The sequence below is a fragment of the Pezoporus occidentalis genome, unplaced genomic scaffold (assembly GCF_034315485.1).
Source record: "Pezoporus occidentalis ecotype Australia unplaced genomic scaffold, CSIRO_AGI_Poc_V1 ctg23, whole genome shotgun sequence".
Classification (NCBI taxonomy): Eukaryota; Metazoa; Chordata; class Aves; order Psittaciformes; family Psittacidae; genus Pezoporus; species Pezoporus occidentalis.
In genome coordinates this window covers 7,298,024-7,314,449 of record NW_026914180.1, presented here as the reverse complement: position 1 = coordinate 7,314,449, position 16,426 = coordinate 7,298,024, and the positions used below count along the sequence as shown (strand labels likewise).

General features: G+C 39.9%; 1 protein-coding gene across 4 annotated transcripts in view; it reads left to right on the top strand.

Annotated features, from left to right (window-relative positions):
* Positions 1-16,426, top strand: part of DIP2C (disco interacting protein 2 homolog C) — a 320,370-nt gene that overhangs the window by 158,513 nt on the left and 145,431 nt on the right. For 2 of the 4 annotated variants that reach the window (XM_062621534.1, XM_062621535.1), the window contains exons 2-3: positions 12,828-12,899; positions 15,560-15,727. In XM_062621534.1, the coding sequence (XP_062477518.1) occupies positions 12,828-12,899; positions 15,560-15,727 (240 nt within the window). The remainder of the gene's footprint in view (positions 1-12,827; positions 12,900-15,559; positions 15,728-16,426) is intronic. The other 2 variants (XM_062621536.1, XM_062621537.1) reach the window with 1 other exon arrangement.

Here is a 16,426-nt window from a genome sequence, read left to right as displayed (position 1 = left end):
CCTGCAAATCAGTGAATTAAGAAACACTTGTGGTAATAATTAGCTACCTTGTCAGCTTGTGACAGTTGAAGAACAAGAACAGAACAGTATCCATTTTGATGTATTGATACAAATATGCATTCATGGACTTTCCTAAAATCTTCTGCTTCCAAACCACCAGCCCTTTCTGTGAAAGCCAAACCCAAGGGCTGAACTTTATCCTCATGGGAAATAACCTTTGCCTGCCTGTTAAAAGGCATTTTTACGTTTGGCTTCTAGTACAGATTAAAATGAACACTAGTCAGTAAAAGCTTGCTTGCTTTTAATTTTATTAGGTATAGCTACGATTTAATACCAGCTTCCTTTTTAAAAGAACTCTGTATTGCATGAAAGAATGTGACAAAGATGTGAAAGCAGTGGCTTCTTTTGGGGTTGAAATACTTTATTATTTTGGAAGTCTGAGGGAAGAGGCTGCAGAAATCACAGAATAACTTCATTAACATATGAAATAAATCACAAACTCAGAACTGAGGAAGAAAAGAAGATATTTGCACATCTGCCTTATTGCAGCAAATTTCTCTATCTTGATCAAGAGTAGCTATAAGCTGGAAATGCAGAAAAATAAGAAGGATGAGAGTGTGGATATCTGATTTTCCAGCTGCACAGAAGTGTAAGCCTGGAACCAAGCAGAAACTTGCAGATTTCCAAGTGCCATATTTCACAGGCACTGGAGGATAATGCCTCCTATGAGAACAGCTGCTGTGTGCTAACATCACTATGAGCTGTCACATTAGGTCTATAATAATGGCATGGACCTTTAAGAGCCTTCAGAGGTACTACAGCTGGAAAAAAACGGAATTGTCAAATACCGTGAAAGCTGTGGAGAACAGGGACATTGATTGTGTTTTGAGGTAATTGAAGGTATGCAGCGATTTTTCCTTTCAAGTTGTTTTGCAGGCTTAAGAGAGCAGGATCTGAGTCAACCTTTGGGTAATAGAAGTCTTTGACTCAAGGGGTGCATATTTTCAGTACTTCATAATCACTTTGTCCACATAACAGGAGAACAGCAAGCTTCGTTTTGTCTTTTCTGTTCTTTTAGTAACACGGCTGGAATCAAGTTGAGTAACCAGATGATGTTAATTCATCTTGCTGTTTGAGGTCCTTCTGGAACAAAGTAGGAAAATACCATGAATACATTTTAGGTTATTTCTTTTAAGAGCTGAATTTCAGTACTTTGGTTCATGCAGAAATTATGCTCACAACAGTTTTCAAATGTTGTTTTCTACATAGAAAAGGTGAAGTGATCTGGGTACCTTATTAACATGTATTGCAATGCATGTATTGCAAATGCCTTTAAATAGCTGTTCATTTTATTGTATCTGCCTGTTGGATCAAATAAGCTGTCAGCAAAATGTATTTTAAAATATCAGCCTAAATTGTGTTTGCAGGCTGTAAAATAAGGATTAATTTTTTTGATTTCTTGGGACCAGAAGCAGATTTCATCTACTCTTGTGTTACCAGGGCAGGTGTATTCGAATATTTATAGTTGGAGATAGCTCAACCTTTTCATCTTCCTTAGTTCTGAGGCCCAGATTTGTTTAAAAATCTGAACTGGGTTTTCTTTGAATTGCAGATAAATTGCCGTGACTATTTAGTCATGTCAGGTTAGTAGGAAGATGAAGTACTTCCAAGAGCATTGCAGTTTGAGAAGCCTTTATCTTTTTAAAAACAGTTTGGATAGTGGTTATTTTATTTGAATAACAATAGAAAAAAAACTCAGTTTAATTTGCCGAAGTAGATAACTAGATAATATCAGCGCCAGCATATGAAAAGCAAAAACACTGGTGTGGGAAAGTCGAGTGGTAAGAATTTGTAATTCTCAAACAATAAGTGGCATTGTGAGATTTAAGAGTAGTGACTAGTAATGATGATTAGGAATGGGAAGAAAAGGTGATCTGAGACATGTCTAATTTTAATGGAGTGAGATACTTCAGGTGCATTATGAAGGAAATATAGTGAAAGAAAGGGAGGTAAGTGGAAAACTTGGTAAAATACAACCTGAATTGCCTTTGATAAGGTAGGTTGTACGAGACAGGGCTGATCTATTGCTTTGTTAAGGAAGCTCTCATTTTTAGACAATTTAAGTTTGCCTGCCTGTAGGCAAGGAAAGCCTGTGGTACAGGGTTAAATAGAAAACAGTTATTTCAAGAAGAGAAATGAAAAGGTGCAGATCAGTGGAAAAATTGTAAAATAGATAAAGAGAATGCTACAACAGCTTGTAATGCAAAGGAGTCCAGCTGAACTGGGTTCCAGATGGAGCTAAATCATTTTCTGAAAGGGTTTGCCATGCTTTCCTGCAATGCAGGGGGCTCAGTGACCCAGAAGTTGCCATGTACCTGCCTGACATATTTCTAAGCCCTCCTGAAGGATAAGACTGGTAAAATGGGAGGTCAGTTTTTTCCTCAGGTGAAAGTGAGCAGTGAGGTTTATGCATAAAAGTATAGTCCTTCCTTCCGCAACACTTCTTCAGTGAAGGCATCGCTTTCAGGTTTCTCTGTTGATTCTGTGTGCAGCTTCCGTGTTCTGTCACGATGGTCAGCAGTTCACCACTGACCTGCAGTGGGAAAGAAGGAGTAATTCAGATGACCTGGTTTGGAGCTGGTGTCTAATGCTTTGTTGAAGTGAAGTTCTGAGGCACAAAATTATGAACTGCTTTCTTCAGAAAGATAGATCAGTATATATGTACTATGGTATTGCAGTTCAGAAATCCTTGAGTGTGGTGTTTTCTGTGCCTAGCAGTCATACCAGAATTACTTTTCAATTGTGTGAGAGATAGGAGAAGCGTAACATAATTTTGTACATATTTTGGATTGTTTGGACTGTGGGATATAGGTCAGAACACATAGATCCATAGAATCTATAGTAAAATAGATCCATAGGGTGGATCTGTGAAATACACCTGAATGCTCACTCTTGCTGTGTTTAAGTTGTAAGTGCTCTTCTGCTTAGTGAAACCTATGTTCCCGGGTAAAATAGCACTCTGGTCCATCACAGCCATCTTAGCATGAACATAATTGAAAGCCAAGAAGAAATACTGTAGAAAGAGGTGTGGTTTTGTAAATTTAGGTGACTTATCCTATGCTTTGGACCATCTCCAGCTGGACAAGCTGCCTCCCTTTAATGCATGTGTTAGAGCATGTAAAACTAAACTCTCCTCCTCTCTTGGAGACCTGAAGCAACATCTCACCTTTTAAGTAAAACCATTGATAACCACCTTTCAGCAGGCATTCTAAGAAGGGGATTCTAAGTAGTTCCATTTTGCACAGAATAGTTACAAATCTGTTGAGATAGAGAAGAGGTAAGCAACAGTAGTGTTGCTGGAGCGCTTATCACTCAGAGAAACGGTTTTCACTGTGGTCTGCTGTGCTTGCATAGCAGGATGTTGGGCTGAGGGTCATTCCCCTCTGTATGCTTTTAAAATAGATAAGTTTCTATACTTTAGATTCTTTTTCAAAAGAAACTTAAGTTACTTTACTGTTGTTTGGAAGCTTGAAAAAAGAAAACTGAGTTACTGGGGACTGCAGTGGAGCTAACAGGGCTGTGGGTTAGGTTGTTGGGAGAATTGCTCATCAGAACTTGCAGATGTCTGGAGGCTTCCTCGAGCATCCTGTAACATGGTTCACATTAGTTATGGTTGGGCACTCCAAGGTTTTGATAAGGTTGTGTCTTAACTGTTGGAAATATGAAAGCAGATGATGGGGTATATCAGGTGTTTATAGGCAATAGGGGTTTATGGTGCGTGAACGATGGTGACGGTGTTTGTGATTGAGGGGTTGAATTGAAAGTTATAGGAAGCAACTTAGTAACTGCACTTAGTAAGTTACACACTATCTTTTCCAGAGGAAAATGTGGATATTGTCATGGAAGGCACTTATGTTCCCTTCATAACAGATTCTTCTTTTTTCATTCTTCAAAATCATGTGCCACATAACAAAACATTGTATACTAAAATGGTACCCCAGATTATTGAGCCTGATGATCTCCCAAGTGATACATTTTTAAAGACATTATGGTCACTCAGCACAGTCATTATGGTAATTCATCTCCCTGCTCACAACTACTCACAACTCCTCAATAGTCTTCCACAACCATTAGTGGTCTTCTGATTGTGTGAAAAGGAGTATTCCTGCTTCAGTTTCCCCATGGTAGTTAAGAAATCCGGGCTTTTCCATTTGCATGCAGCTGTCGAAATATGTGGAAATTTGCATTTGCATGAAGGGTTTTGTGTTGTTTTTTTGGTGGTTTTTTTTTGTTTGTGTTTTTTTTTTTTTGGCATAGAAGATGTTCTATTTTTGCAAAAACTGTGGGAAGAGATTTGGACATTCTGGCGTTCTAATACTATGGTACAGCTTCTCTAAATACCTAATTTTTAAATCAATGTAATGCCTTTAACCCACATTAGGGTAAAATAACAGTATTCTAAGTTGTGCTGAAACACTTCTATTATTGACTGGCATAACTCATCTCAAGCAAAAGCTTTATGGTGAACCCAAGCAAGAGAGAGAAAGTTGCAATATATCAGGTAAAAGCCATTCTTTTATTTATTTCTTTTTTTTCCCCAGCGTATGAAAACAGGAGTTCCAGATTTCTGTTCTGAATTGAAATTTGTGAAGAGCTCTGTAGTGCGTCAAAATACTGGAAGCAAAATTGTGGATGACAGATTTAGGCATCTCTTGCTTTATGGAAGATTTGCAGGATTTGTAGGAGTTAAAAATTAAATAATTAAAAACACAAGGTCACAAGCAGAAGAGTTGCTTTCATAGTCTGCTTCCCGGAGAAGTGGCAAAATAAGAAGTTTCCTATTAACCAATTTTATCATCTTGCTTAAATATTGCAGATTTTTTCCTTTTGGAAACCTGGGTCTATTTTTGTGCCCAGAGGAGCAAATATGTTTACAGCCTGGTTTTGATAATATCTTTTTGATTTCATTTCATGCATCTATTATATGTTCCTCCTTTAGGATTTCTCCTCCTCCTCCTCTACTCGTTTGGGGTTTTTTTCCAAGACATTTTCAGGGCTGGGGAAGAATCAAGACACAAATGTGCAGTACCCAGCACAGCGGAGCGTTTATGGAAATAAGTCTGATTCCCTCTGAACTGTAAATTCTAAATAGTGCTAAGTGGAATTAAGGCTGTAATTATCTTTCTTTAGGGAGCATTTCTGACTTGAAATATAAAGCCTGTCTATTAAATAACATTCATCAGGAATGTTTCCTTAGGCATACTTATCAGAATTGTATTTTATTTTTATCTTGAGCAAGATCTGACTCTGCACAGTTTGTGTTTGAGACAGGGAGAATAACTAGAACAGGCAAATACCTCATAGGAAACAAGAAAGCGAGTGGAGAGATGAAAGATGAGCTTCCAGCAGCTGCAAAAAGGATATACACTTCAAGGGTGCCCTATAAGCCTTATAAAGCAATAAAGAAAGGAAAACAACATTATGAAGGGTCCTAACAGCCATAAAATTCCAAAAATGGCAACGATTGCTTTCATTATATAAAGTGTTCGTTAAGGCTTTAAATAATGAAATAAACTCTTGACACTGAGAATGGAAACCTTCACTGTTCAACCAGTCTCTGTTTACTTTACAATAATCCAGGCCATAAAAGTAGTGTCACACAAATACTCCGTTCTGGGGTAGCGCTGGGATGCCCGAGGACCACACAGTTCTCCGGCTTCAAAGGACTGGGGTCTCCAGCAGCATGCCTCACTTCTGGCCTGTCACCACGCCGCTGGCAGCCGCCCCTGGTGCTCAGCTCAGCCAAACGGTAGAACGTCTGAGTCAGAAAATCCCCAGGATTGTTTTCATTGGCTTAAATTAGGTGTTTCGGGGCTCTTTGGGGGGAGGTTTTTGTACTTTCTTCCTTCATTTGAAGCCCAGGAGTATTTTGGGTATCGGAAAAATGTGCTGAAGACTTTGGGAGCAGAAAGTAAGTGGGGAAACTCATTAAGGGGTCTTCTGGGATTCAAGGTGGAGATTCTGAAAAATGTCTTCTATGTGAAATGATTTACTACTCAGTTGTTTAAAAATGTCGAATTTTAATTAAAACTAAGAAATTCACAGATTATGCAACAGATTCTTAACTTGTCCATGAAAAGAATGGGAAGAAAGTATTTTGAACAGGAATACTTTCAAAATGCAGAAGACCTTGTATCTGTTACTTTAGCAGTGTGAATATAGTTTACCTCATCTGTTAATAACATAATCTGATTGAATATTTTTTCCTGAATTAGAAGCCATTTAAAAAAACACAAGCTGTAAAATACCCACGGAGCGCTCTTCCTTATCTGTCACTGAAATTCAGCCATTTTCTACTTTGCTTGCAACATACAGGAACAAAATGTATCCTTGGGGAAAAAGAAGAATTCAGCTATATGTGGGTAAAATTATTGTTAAAACCTTTCAGCTACAGTGTACTCCCCGTAAAGACACTTGAGCAGTACTGTTATTTATGATACTGTTTGCAGTGAGCGTGGGATTCTGTTAATTTTTCTGCCCAGTGCCATAGTTTACCATTTGTTTCTTCATCCTGGTTCTGAGTAGTTTTCTAAGCTGCTGATGCGGTTAAACAGTTTTTTTTTAAAAGACATTGGAAAAGAAAACAGCTCCCAGTATGTATTTTTGTGTTCGTGTACGTGTTACATGAGATATATTTGTGGAGTTTTGATATCTCTGTACTTGCACCCTCCGAAATGAAATCCTTTGTCTCTTGGCATATTTTGGGAGACCAGACAGGGCGACTGTCTGCATCATGAGTGGGAGAAGTAAATGAGTCACAGTTCTCTTTATGAGGAGCTTTGTTTCATTCAAATCCCTCTTGCCAAGATGCTGACACTGAATTTGAGTCATCAGCAATAAACAAGTTGTACAGAAAATTGAATCTTTAGAGGGCAGAAAATCATGAGAAGAAAAGGCACTCACCAGCAAGCTCTGTGTTAGTCTGTGTTGGAAAGGAGTTATTGGTTGCATTATTTCCCATAGCAGATTTTTCTATAAGCGCCTTAAACTAATTCAAAGTCCCAGCCCGAAATTTCATTTTGAAACATGCATGTGTAGTGAAAACCATCAGTCAGGCTTTGAGATGACTGAACGTGAAATTGAGTTTTCACTGCACCAAACATTATTGTAGTCCCTGGTTTAATCGTTAGCTTTTCACCTGTGCTGTGTCCAGAAGGACTGAGATCAGTGAGAGGTGCTGGCATCCCCCAGGAGAAAGGAAAGATTTGGGGAAATTTATCTTGGGTTTTGTTTAGTTTTTTTTCCCTGTATAATGCAGTTATCTTTTGCTTGAATAAGTTTACTTCATATATCGTGGTAACAGTCATCAGGACTGGCCATGTTTGTGTTCAGGAAGTGATAAGAGATCAGCTAATATATACTTCAGTTGAAAGCAAAACTTCTATACTGTATTGACTTCAAGCATTTTACTTTCATGAAAGTAGCACAGCACCTTATTTGTCTGTGGTACCAGCATTTCTAACCACTCAGCTTTTGAAGTGTAAATGCTTTAAAGAAGGATGGCAACATACAGGTATTTTTCATGTGGAATTATTTTCACATTCAGTGACCTCCCCTTCAACCAAACGCTGCAAGTCAGTATTTTGGTGATAACCTACAGCGTGCCTTTTAATTATTTGTGTTTTAAGGTGTGATTCCATGATCAGTCTAGAACGTGACATGTAAATGAGCGGAGATGACCCATGGAGGGGCCAGGAAATGGGAATGACTTCAATTTACAGGCATTTCTTACTCCTCAAAATGTCTTGTACAATGCCGAGTATTCCCAAGGGGCTCTCTATTACCTAGAGTACCCATCTTGCCTGTGGTGAGTGTATGTGATATGTTTATGTTGCTCTGACCTGCCTCCCCCAGCTTTGCCCCATTGTCTTTGTAAAGAGGAAGAAATCCAACACCATTGAAGGAAAGAGAAAAATACAGTAAATTTTCAGAGAAAATGAAGGGTATAACGCAAACAGTAGCAGTTGCGGTGAGCATAGTCGAATGAACTGTCACTACAGCAGAGCTTTACTAAATATAGCTACAAAATACTACTTGTTTGTGAGCGCCGATGTAGGAGAGCATTGCCATCTGTAACTTGGGAAGTTGCAGAAACAGGGGCACAAATCACAAGTAAAGAGGTGACAATAGAATTACAGGGTACCAGTGCCCTGGTCCTGTACCCTGTTCAAGCAGGCAACATTCTTCCTTGGAGGGTTGGATGCTCTTTTCATTTGTGCTGTCCCTTTCATTGCAAAAGTGGTATTTTCCCTCTTGTGCCCGAAGAGATTCTGAAAGACTAGAAATAAGAAATGAACTTGTCTTGTGGAAGGAGGGTCAGTGTACTTCATGCCTCTTGTTCAGCAGTCCTTGACAGTCAATTTTAAAGAAGGATGGGGAAAAAAATGAGGTTAAAATTTCTTCACTGTCTGTGAGTTCAGATCTCTCAGGCTTGTGCTTTGCTCTGCCCTGCTGACCCTTGGACACAGTACTCTCCAGGGTACACATCTGTGCCCCTCTGATGGTGGAAACCTTGCAGATCACCAGTGGAGGTGAGGAGGAAAACGGCAACATGTTCAGAGGAAAAAAATCTGGAGAGTACTGAAGATGGAGGCCAAAATCCTTGGGTGCAGTGAAGCGAATACAGCCTGAGGGGAAAGGAGCGAGGGAGAGGAGGGCCTGGGACCAGCTTTGGGATGAAGCTGAGAAGTAGCGGAGCAGGTCAGAGCACTTGGGAGCAGAGTCAGAACTAGGGGATGGGGCGAGAGCCGAGGAAGGAGACAGAGGAGAGGGCTGCAGGGAGTTGCTAAATGGAGGTGCCACCTTTCAGCTGGTTGACATTATGTGATTGTTTCTTGTCCCAGGGGCTCTGTCCCAAAAGATCCCTGCAGCCATGTGCTCTTTCTGCTCCTGCATGTTCATAGTGTTGGAGTCTTTATATCACCCCTCCATCCATGGCCTGGCCTTTCTTTTTTAACCCAGTGATAGTCTTGTCCCTGGGCATTGCAACATGGCTCAGAAATGCCACACAAAAGTAGGCAAAGGTGTCATGAGAAGAAAGCTAGAGAATGGTGCAACAAGGAGATCTAGATATTGAGGGGCTTTGAAGGGTTTGCTCATGTAGTAAATAAAAAAACCTATCTGCCCAAAGACACTGTGGATGAGACACTTTTTCCTCCTGTCTTCTGAGGTGGACTTTGAATGCATGCAGCACTGAAGAGTCTGCTGGATTTTCAGGAAGGGTTTCAGGAGAAGAAAGGTTAATTAAAAGCAGAAAGGGAGCATAACTCCTCTACTGTCATGGCAAGGAAGTATAGTACATGTGGATACTCCATAAAAGTTAAGCCTAAATTCAGTGGAAGAACATGATCTAGGTGGGCCTAACTGAAAAGGGGTTTGTTCCTCAGATGATACTTGTAAAATTATTGCATTAATGGATTAATTAATTAATGCATTCATTGCAGGAATGAAGGGCATAGACCAAAGGTCTTCAGACTATGTTCAGAAAACAGAGTGAATGGTAATTCGTAAGAGCAGAGTTTAAGCTCATTTAGCTTTTGGTGAGCTGTGTTTAGTAGATATTATGAGCTTACATAAGGAGCTCAACGCAGCTTTGAAATGTAGTAGTTTTGCATGTATTGTAACAATATTTTAATGCTTAATCAGTTGTAGTTTATATTCTGAAGTCAGTCTACCTGAAAAAAATACAAATGTATACAAATACCATTAATCCTGATAAATAAAGCATAGTACCTCCCCAGACTGTATGACACAGTTGACTCCCACCTCAGAATGGTAATAGTATTACTGCAATGAAAATGTTGGTGATTTTGTATTTCATAGAATCATAGAATAGTTAGGGTTGGAAAGGACCTTAAGATCATCAAATTCCAGCCCCCCTGCCATGGGCAGGGACACCTCACACTAAATCATATCACCCAAGGCTCTGTCCAACCTGGCCTTGAACACTGCCAGGGATGGAGCATTCACAACTTCCTTGGGCAACCCATTCCAGTGCCTCACCACCCTCACAGTAAACAACTTCCTCCTTATATCCAATCTAAACTTCCCCTGTTTAAGTTTTAACCCATTACCTGTTTGTCCTGTCACTACAGTCCCTAATGAAGAGTCCCTCCCCAGCATCCCTATAGGCCCCCTTCAGATACTGGAAGGCTGCTATGAGGTCTCCACTCAGCCTTCTCTTCCCCAGGATGAAAAGCCCCAACTTTCTCAGCCTGTCTTCATTACGGGAGGTGCTCCAGTCCTTTTGCTTTTGCATGTTTTTTAAATTTGGTTACCAGGGAGATGATGGGCGTGATTATAAAAGGATTAGTGATAAATCTAAATGAATTTGCGCTTTGCTTCTGGAATTTGAAATATTTTCATGTTAAATTGTCTTAAAAATCATTTTATTGATTTTTGTTGTTGTTTGGTGGAGGCAGTGGTCTGGGGGAAGAGTCACCATTGTTTCTTCTCACAAGAATTCCTTTACGTACTGAACTTCAATAGAGTGAGTCTGGATACCAGTGTGAATGAAAACTTACTATTGACAAGCGGCGACACTTGATATTTATCTTTCCCACTTATGTGTCGAAGAAATTTCTTGTTCTCTGCATTTCTTTCAATTAAGGACAATCTAGATTTAGAAACTAGTGGAAGAGACTTCTGTTGTGGGAATGGATGCAGGTTGCATGAGCGTTGTCTGGAATCTCTAGGTGAAGATAGCAATTTGTGTGTGTATGTGCTACCATTTGTGTGGAAGAGTAACCAATAGTTAAGCACCTGTTAATAGTTTCTTGTTTAAAATGGCATTGCCAGCTGACACACCACAATGGAGCTGTGGTTCTCCATAAGATAACTCTGTTCTCCTTAAAGAGCATTAGTAAAATAAACTGATCTTTGCTCAAATTTGGTATTGATGAACATGGGAAATTAATGGTAATTTGTTTAGCAAAACTTCAGAGGAAAAATTTGTTCATATTTTGTAGTTTTCAAATAGAAATAAACATTCTTTTTCTTTAAAATATTTTAATGAGGCGGTAACTTTAGGTACTGTCTGATCGTGAGAGGCTGGTGATTGCAATGGATAAAGAACTTGTTCACTAGTTTGAATGCATGCCAGAAGTATTCAAAATGGGAAGAAATGTATTTGAAGAGTCAGTGGGTTTGAACTTTCAAAGCTTAGGTCCTTTTGCCAAGTCTGCCACTTCTTCTCTGTGTAAATAGGGGACGGTTATCATTTGAAGTGCTTCACTCCCACTTTCCTCATTTAAAAACACAGATATTTTAGGTGATTTCTTTTGTGGAGCAGCTTGAGATACGGTAGCGAAGAGGATGGGTGTTATTTTAAGCACTGTTTTTAACCAGCGGCGAGAGGTTGGCTCAGGACACTGGCAAAGAAATTCTGCATCTGTATTCCTTATTGGAACCATCCCTAAGAAAAGGTCTTTTATTGAGGAACAGCATTTGAAGATCTTTTCATGTAATTACGGATTACAGATGAGCCCACAGGAAGCTCTCTCTACCTTGGTGCTAACGTAGCATCCATTTGCCAGCATGGCTGGGATTGAAATGAGTGTGTGGTTGTCTTGGCAAATGGTTTCTTAAGGTGAAGGTTGAACATGGGATGGAAGAACATGAAAAGGCACATGTTGCTGTATCTAGCAGGAAATTACTGCCAAAGCTCCACTTAATTTTGTGGTTTCTGCCTCCTCAGCCCTCAACTGTTCACAAATATACAAGTTCAGTAATGTGACTCAACTTTAACTGGATGATGTGTCTTACAATAACAGATGTGCTTATTGAAAGGACAGGGAATATGATGTTATTTCAAAATTCTTATAGTTGTAAAACCTATCACTCTTCTTAGCATCTAAAGTAGCTTATATTGAATTTAATACATACATATATGTGTGTGCACGTGTCCACACATTTGGAAAGAAGAATCTGGATATTTGAATTATATCTGAACAAGTATTTTAATTATTAAAGGTAGAGCTAGAGCGCCAAAGCCAGGACTGTGTCACAGCTGTGGTGCCAAACCTCTCCTGAACTCTGGTAACAACTAAAAGTATATATTTGTTCCACGTATCTAATTATCCATCGCTTCCTTTTAGGAAACTTTTAATCCTTACATGAAAAAAAGTTACCTGAGGACACAGTGAAGGGTCATATAAATTGGAACAGAAGAAATTCAAGCATTTATCTTGAAAGGAGATTTAATTGGAAAGTCAGGCAAAGAGTCCTTATGGTACTGTTTTCTAGTGGAGCTGTGGTGGATTTGGTTTGGTTTTGTTCCTCTCAGTACTGCTTAGAAATCAGCTAAAACGTTTATATTGCAGAAATGATACAGCAGCAATTTCAAGTCTTTTGTGCCTTACATGCTTGATTAGAAAAATCCCATTAATGATAGAAAATGCTAATCAGAGATGTGTTTTGCCAGCCCCTGCAGGCCCACGCACTCTGTATAATCCATTGTTTATTAACCTAATGAAGGTCATTGTAGCTTTTGAAAGCTGTGTGACAGCATATCAAAATGGTTTTAAAACTCTGTGCCCTGGACTCTGGTGTTGGAATAAATCAAGGCTGGGTATTTACTTGTCAGAATGGCTCTGGCATAAATGAGTTTTTTCTGGATGGAAGGATCAGACTGTGCTTTTCATTTGTTCATTATAATTGTCAAGACAGACAAACAGTGCAGTGGTGGCTAAGCTGATGGTGCTGCCATTAAGCAGCTAGGCATTGTCTTTATCCACATCTTATTGATTTTCCTTTTCTTTTCTTGGCAGGTGACATCACACAGAAGGGATATGAAAAGAAGAGATCAAAATTAATTGGGGCCTACCTGCCACAGCCTCCTGGTACGTATATCTGTGCTTGCAGTATATGAAGATGTCAAGCATACTGATAGTTGCCACAATAAAAATCTGCATCTTTGAAGAAATGTATGTGGCAGAAACAAAGCTATTGTTATGCAGAAAAAGCTTATTCCATCCATTTTATGTGTATTTTTACATATATGTCTGCTTTGATGTGTGTGTACATTTTTTACATACGTTGCTGTGGTTTGGCAGTCATGTCTGCAAAATCAGCCTCGTTTGTTAGAGAGGCATTGTTTGTTAGAAGTAATGCAAAAATAGAGAGGAAAATGTGATCTCTTAACTCATTAAGATCTCAGCCGTGTAAAGTTTTCTGAACAGAGGTATACACAAGAGTGGAAGAGAACATTGGAGCTTTGTACCTTCCTCCATTTCTGGGTTTCCTGTCCAAGTCTCCCTTTTGAAAGCATTAGAGAGACCAGAAGCATCTCTAAAGCTTGTCCTGTAATGCTTGGGCAACCAATCCTTTATACATACATGGTCTCAACACCGAAGGACGTACTCGCCCAAAAGGTGTAAAAATATCTTCAAACTAATAATGGATTATTTCATTGAAATTATTTCATGTATATAAGTAAGTACCTTTCAGAGTTCTTTCACTCTCCTAAGGCACTGGATCATGAAGTTGAACGTGTAGTTGTAGATACTGATGTAGGAGTCCATTTTATGTTGGCCTCAGAGGACCATGCCCCATGCATTTGCAGCATCTCACTCACTTTATAAAGGCTCCACTTGGACTTGGCTGTCCTGTTTTTGTTGCAGGCCTGGGAACTAGTTTCCTTGTTCTTTCTGTATAATCCCGCCTTTATGGTGGACTTGATTGTTTGCTATTTAAATTGCTCATGTGTGAAGACAATGACTTGTTCTGTATATATATATATATATATATATATTATCTAACTCCATAGTAGAATGGTATTTTTTGTGCCTTTGGATTTCTCTTGATCTGCTCCACTGATGGGAATTCCCAAAACACATTCTGAAGTGATACAGCCTGATTTGAGGGTGTCTGTGACATTTCCTGACCATTGGGAGCCATTAGAGAATGAAACAAATAAAATCAACAGAATTACAATACCAGAGGTGCAGTTATTAAATTTCTGGATATTTATTGGTCTGAACAGACTATCAGACATATAATAGTCTTCACAGTATGTTCTCATGAGACCTACTTAGGTTTACTGAATTACTGAGAAACTGTTGCCTCACAGTAATACTCAACACAGTGGTGCAGTTCATACCAGTATTTGTTTATACAATCAAATACAGCTTTTTCTCCAGAACCATCATAGTCTTCTGGTCAAACTGTATCCGTGGCTGAAGCTGCTGGACATCATATGTGTAATAATGAAAGAGAGAAGGTGAAGAACCCTCCAAGGTCATCTTTCATGGTCTCTGTTGTGACATATGGAAGGTGTCCCTGCCTGTGGCACGGGGGGGGGGGGGGTGGGTGGGTGGGTGGGTGGGTGGAACCAGATGATCTTTAAGGTCCCTTCCAACCCAAACCATTCTGTGATTCTATATTAGTTTTCCAGTGTAAGACACAGCAGAGGAATCTCTGTAAGCTAGTCCTATAGAGGGGTTCATTCAGTAATTTGAAGAGGTCATGATTGAGGTTGTAACTGATTTAGGGCTGTTTTAAAGATAGGATCAAATAGAGTGAACAGTTTCTGCTTTACCCTCTTCCTAGCAAATCCTACACTAGGAATGTGGGATATGGATGAGTGAAGGAAGATTATAATAGGATGAAGAGGAAAAGTATTGAAATATTGTCCACTGTTTTCTTGTATGTACATCAAGCTCAATCATTTAGCTGATGGCTAAATGAATTACTCTGTTATAGTGGAAGACACTGCTTCTACTATATTAAAGTACTTTCCTTCAGAAACTGATAATATTTGTGCTTGGGTCTTTGCTGTCTTTGTACTTTTTGTTTGTTTTGTTGTGTTACCTTTTGGACAAGACTTGAAACACTTCAGTTTGATGTTCTCCTTCTAAGACTTGACTCATCTGAATGGTTCAAGGTCCCTGCTCACTAGGAAGGGGGAGATGAATCCTTTCCAAGAAAAAATAGGATAACAAAACAGGCGCTGCTTTTTGTAGGCCTCTGTTACTATCTGAACAACCACATACATGACCAGTTAAGATTTTGGTGGTTTGGGGGGTTTCGTTGGTTGTTTTTGTTTTGTTTTTGTTTTTGTTTTTTTTTTTAATAATTGTTTTGATGAGGAACTGCAAGAATTTAGAAGCTTTGGTGGTCTTGGATCTTACTAATAAAAGGGAATAGATGTTTTAGGGATCTAACAGTATGGAAACAGACATGGCTGTTTCGCTTGGATTTGAGTCGTTGGGGCCAGGCAGGGATTTGCATTCTGTGACAGCATTCAACAAACTAAAGGAAATCCAAAGGCAGTTCCCCTCTGTTGGGACATCCAGTCCTCTCGCTGCACCTTTGCTAACATTAATAACGCCCATGTTGGCAGAGTGGAACATTGCCCCGCGTTGGCTCCGTGAGTGTCCCGTGGTGTCTGTGCGTGCGTGTGCGTGTGCTCTACTGCATGGGGGCAGCAGCTCCATTCGTTGCTGTAACAAATGTAAAAAAACTAAACGTGAATTAATTAGTTTTTTTCAACTTGTTACAGCAGCGAATGGAGCTGCCGCGGTACGGTGTAGACTGCAACACAGTGAAGGAGCTGCCAGAAGAATGCTCCGCACTGCCAACATTGGTGTCTGTGACATCCGGGAAGCGGCCGCTAGAGAGAGAGCAGCCAGCACAGCAGGAAACCGGCCTCTCTTTTATTTTCGTTTTGGTGAGCACAATGAATATATCTTTTCCAGTCCGTATCCCTCTGTAACTGCACCTCATCTGGAAGCCTCTAGTAGACACCTACATCAGTAGGATACACCAGGAGCTGCCAGTTACAGGCAGGACAACCAAAGGACAACATCTGGAAGGCCGTTACCGACTTTTGTCTGCCTAAGAATGAAGTGATGGGAAGGGCGAAGGAGTAGTCCTTCTTAGTAACACTTGAACATGTTAATGTCTCTCTACCTTCCATACCATGGATTCTTCAGAGGAGTTTGCATACAATAAGCTGGTGAAAGACAGGAAGGCATGTGTTTCTAATTCTCCTTTTGGCACTGCCTTTTTACAGAGCACTGGACAGGTCCAAGTCCCCCAGAATCCAGAGGAAGCTGTAAAAATCTAAGCACCCCTAATTCTATGCTATTTTCAAGTAGAGAGCTCTGTTTGAACTCCTCTCACATCCAAACCATTCAGAAACAGACTGACTTTTAGGAACAGACATCAGGCTGGTAGAGCAGACTAGAGGAAGAACAATCTGCGGGGCTACGTGTTTGCACTCTGGACCAGCAAGGCATGACTCCAGCCATGCCTGCATAGCCATGCCCTTCAGCAAATACCTGTCCTGCCTTCTGAGGTTGACCTGTGGCTGGTGGCAGGCAGTCTGCTCCTACTCTGTGGGTTTGTAGCAAGGCTGCAGAGGATT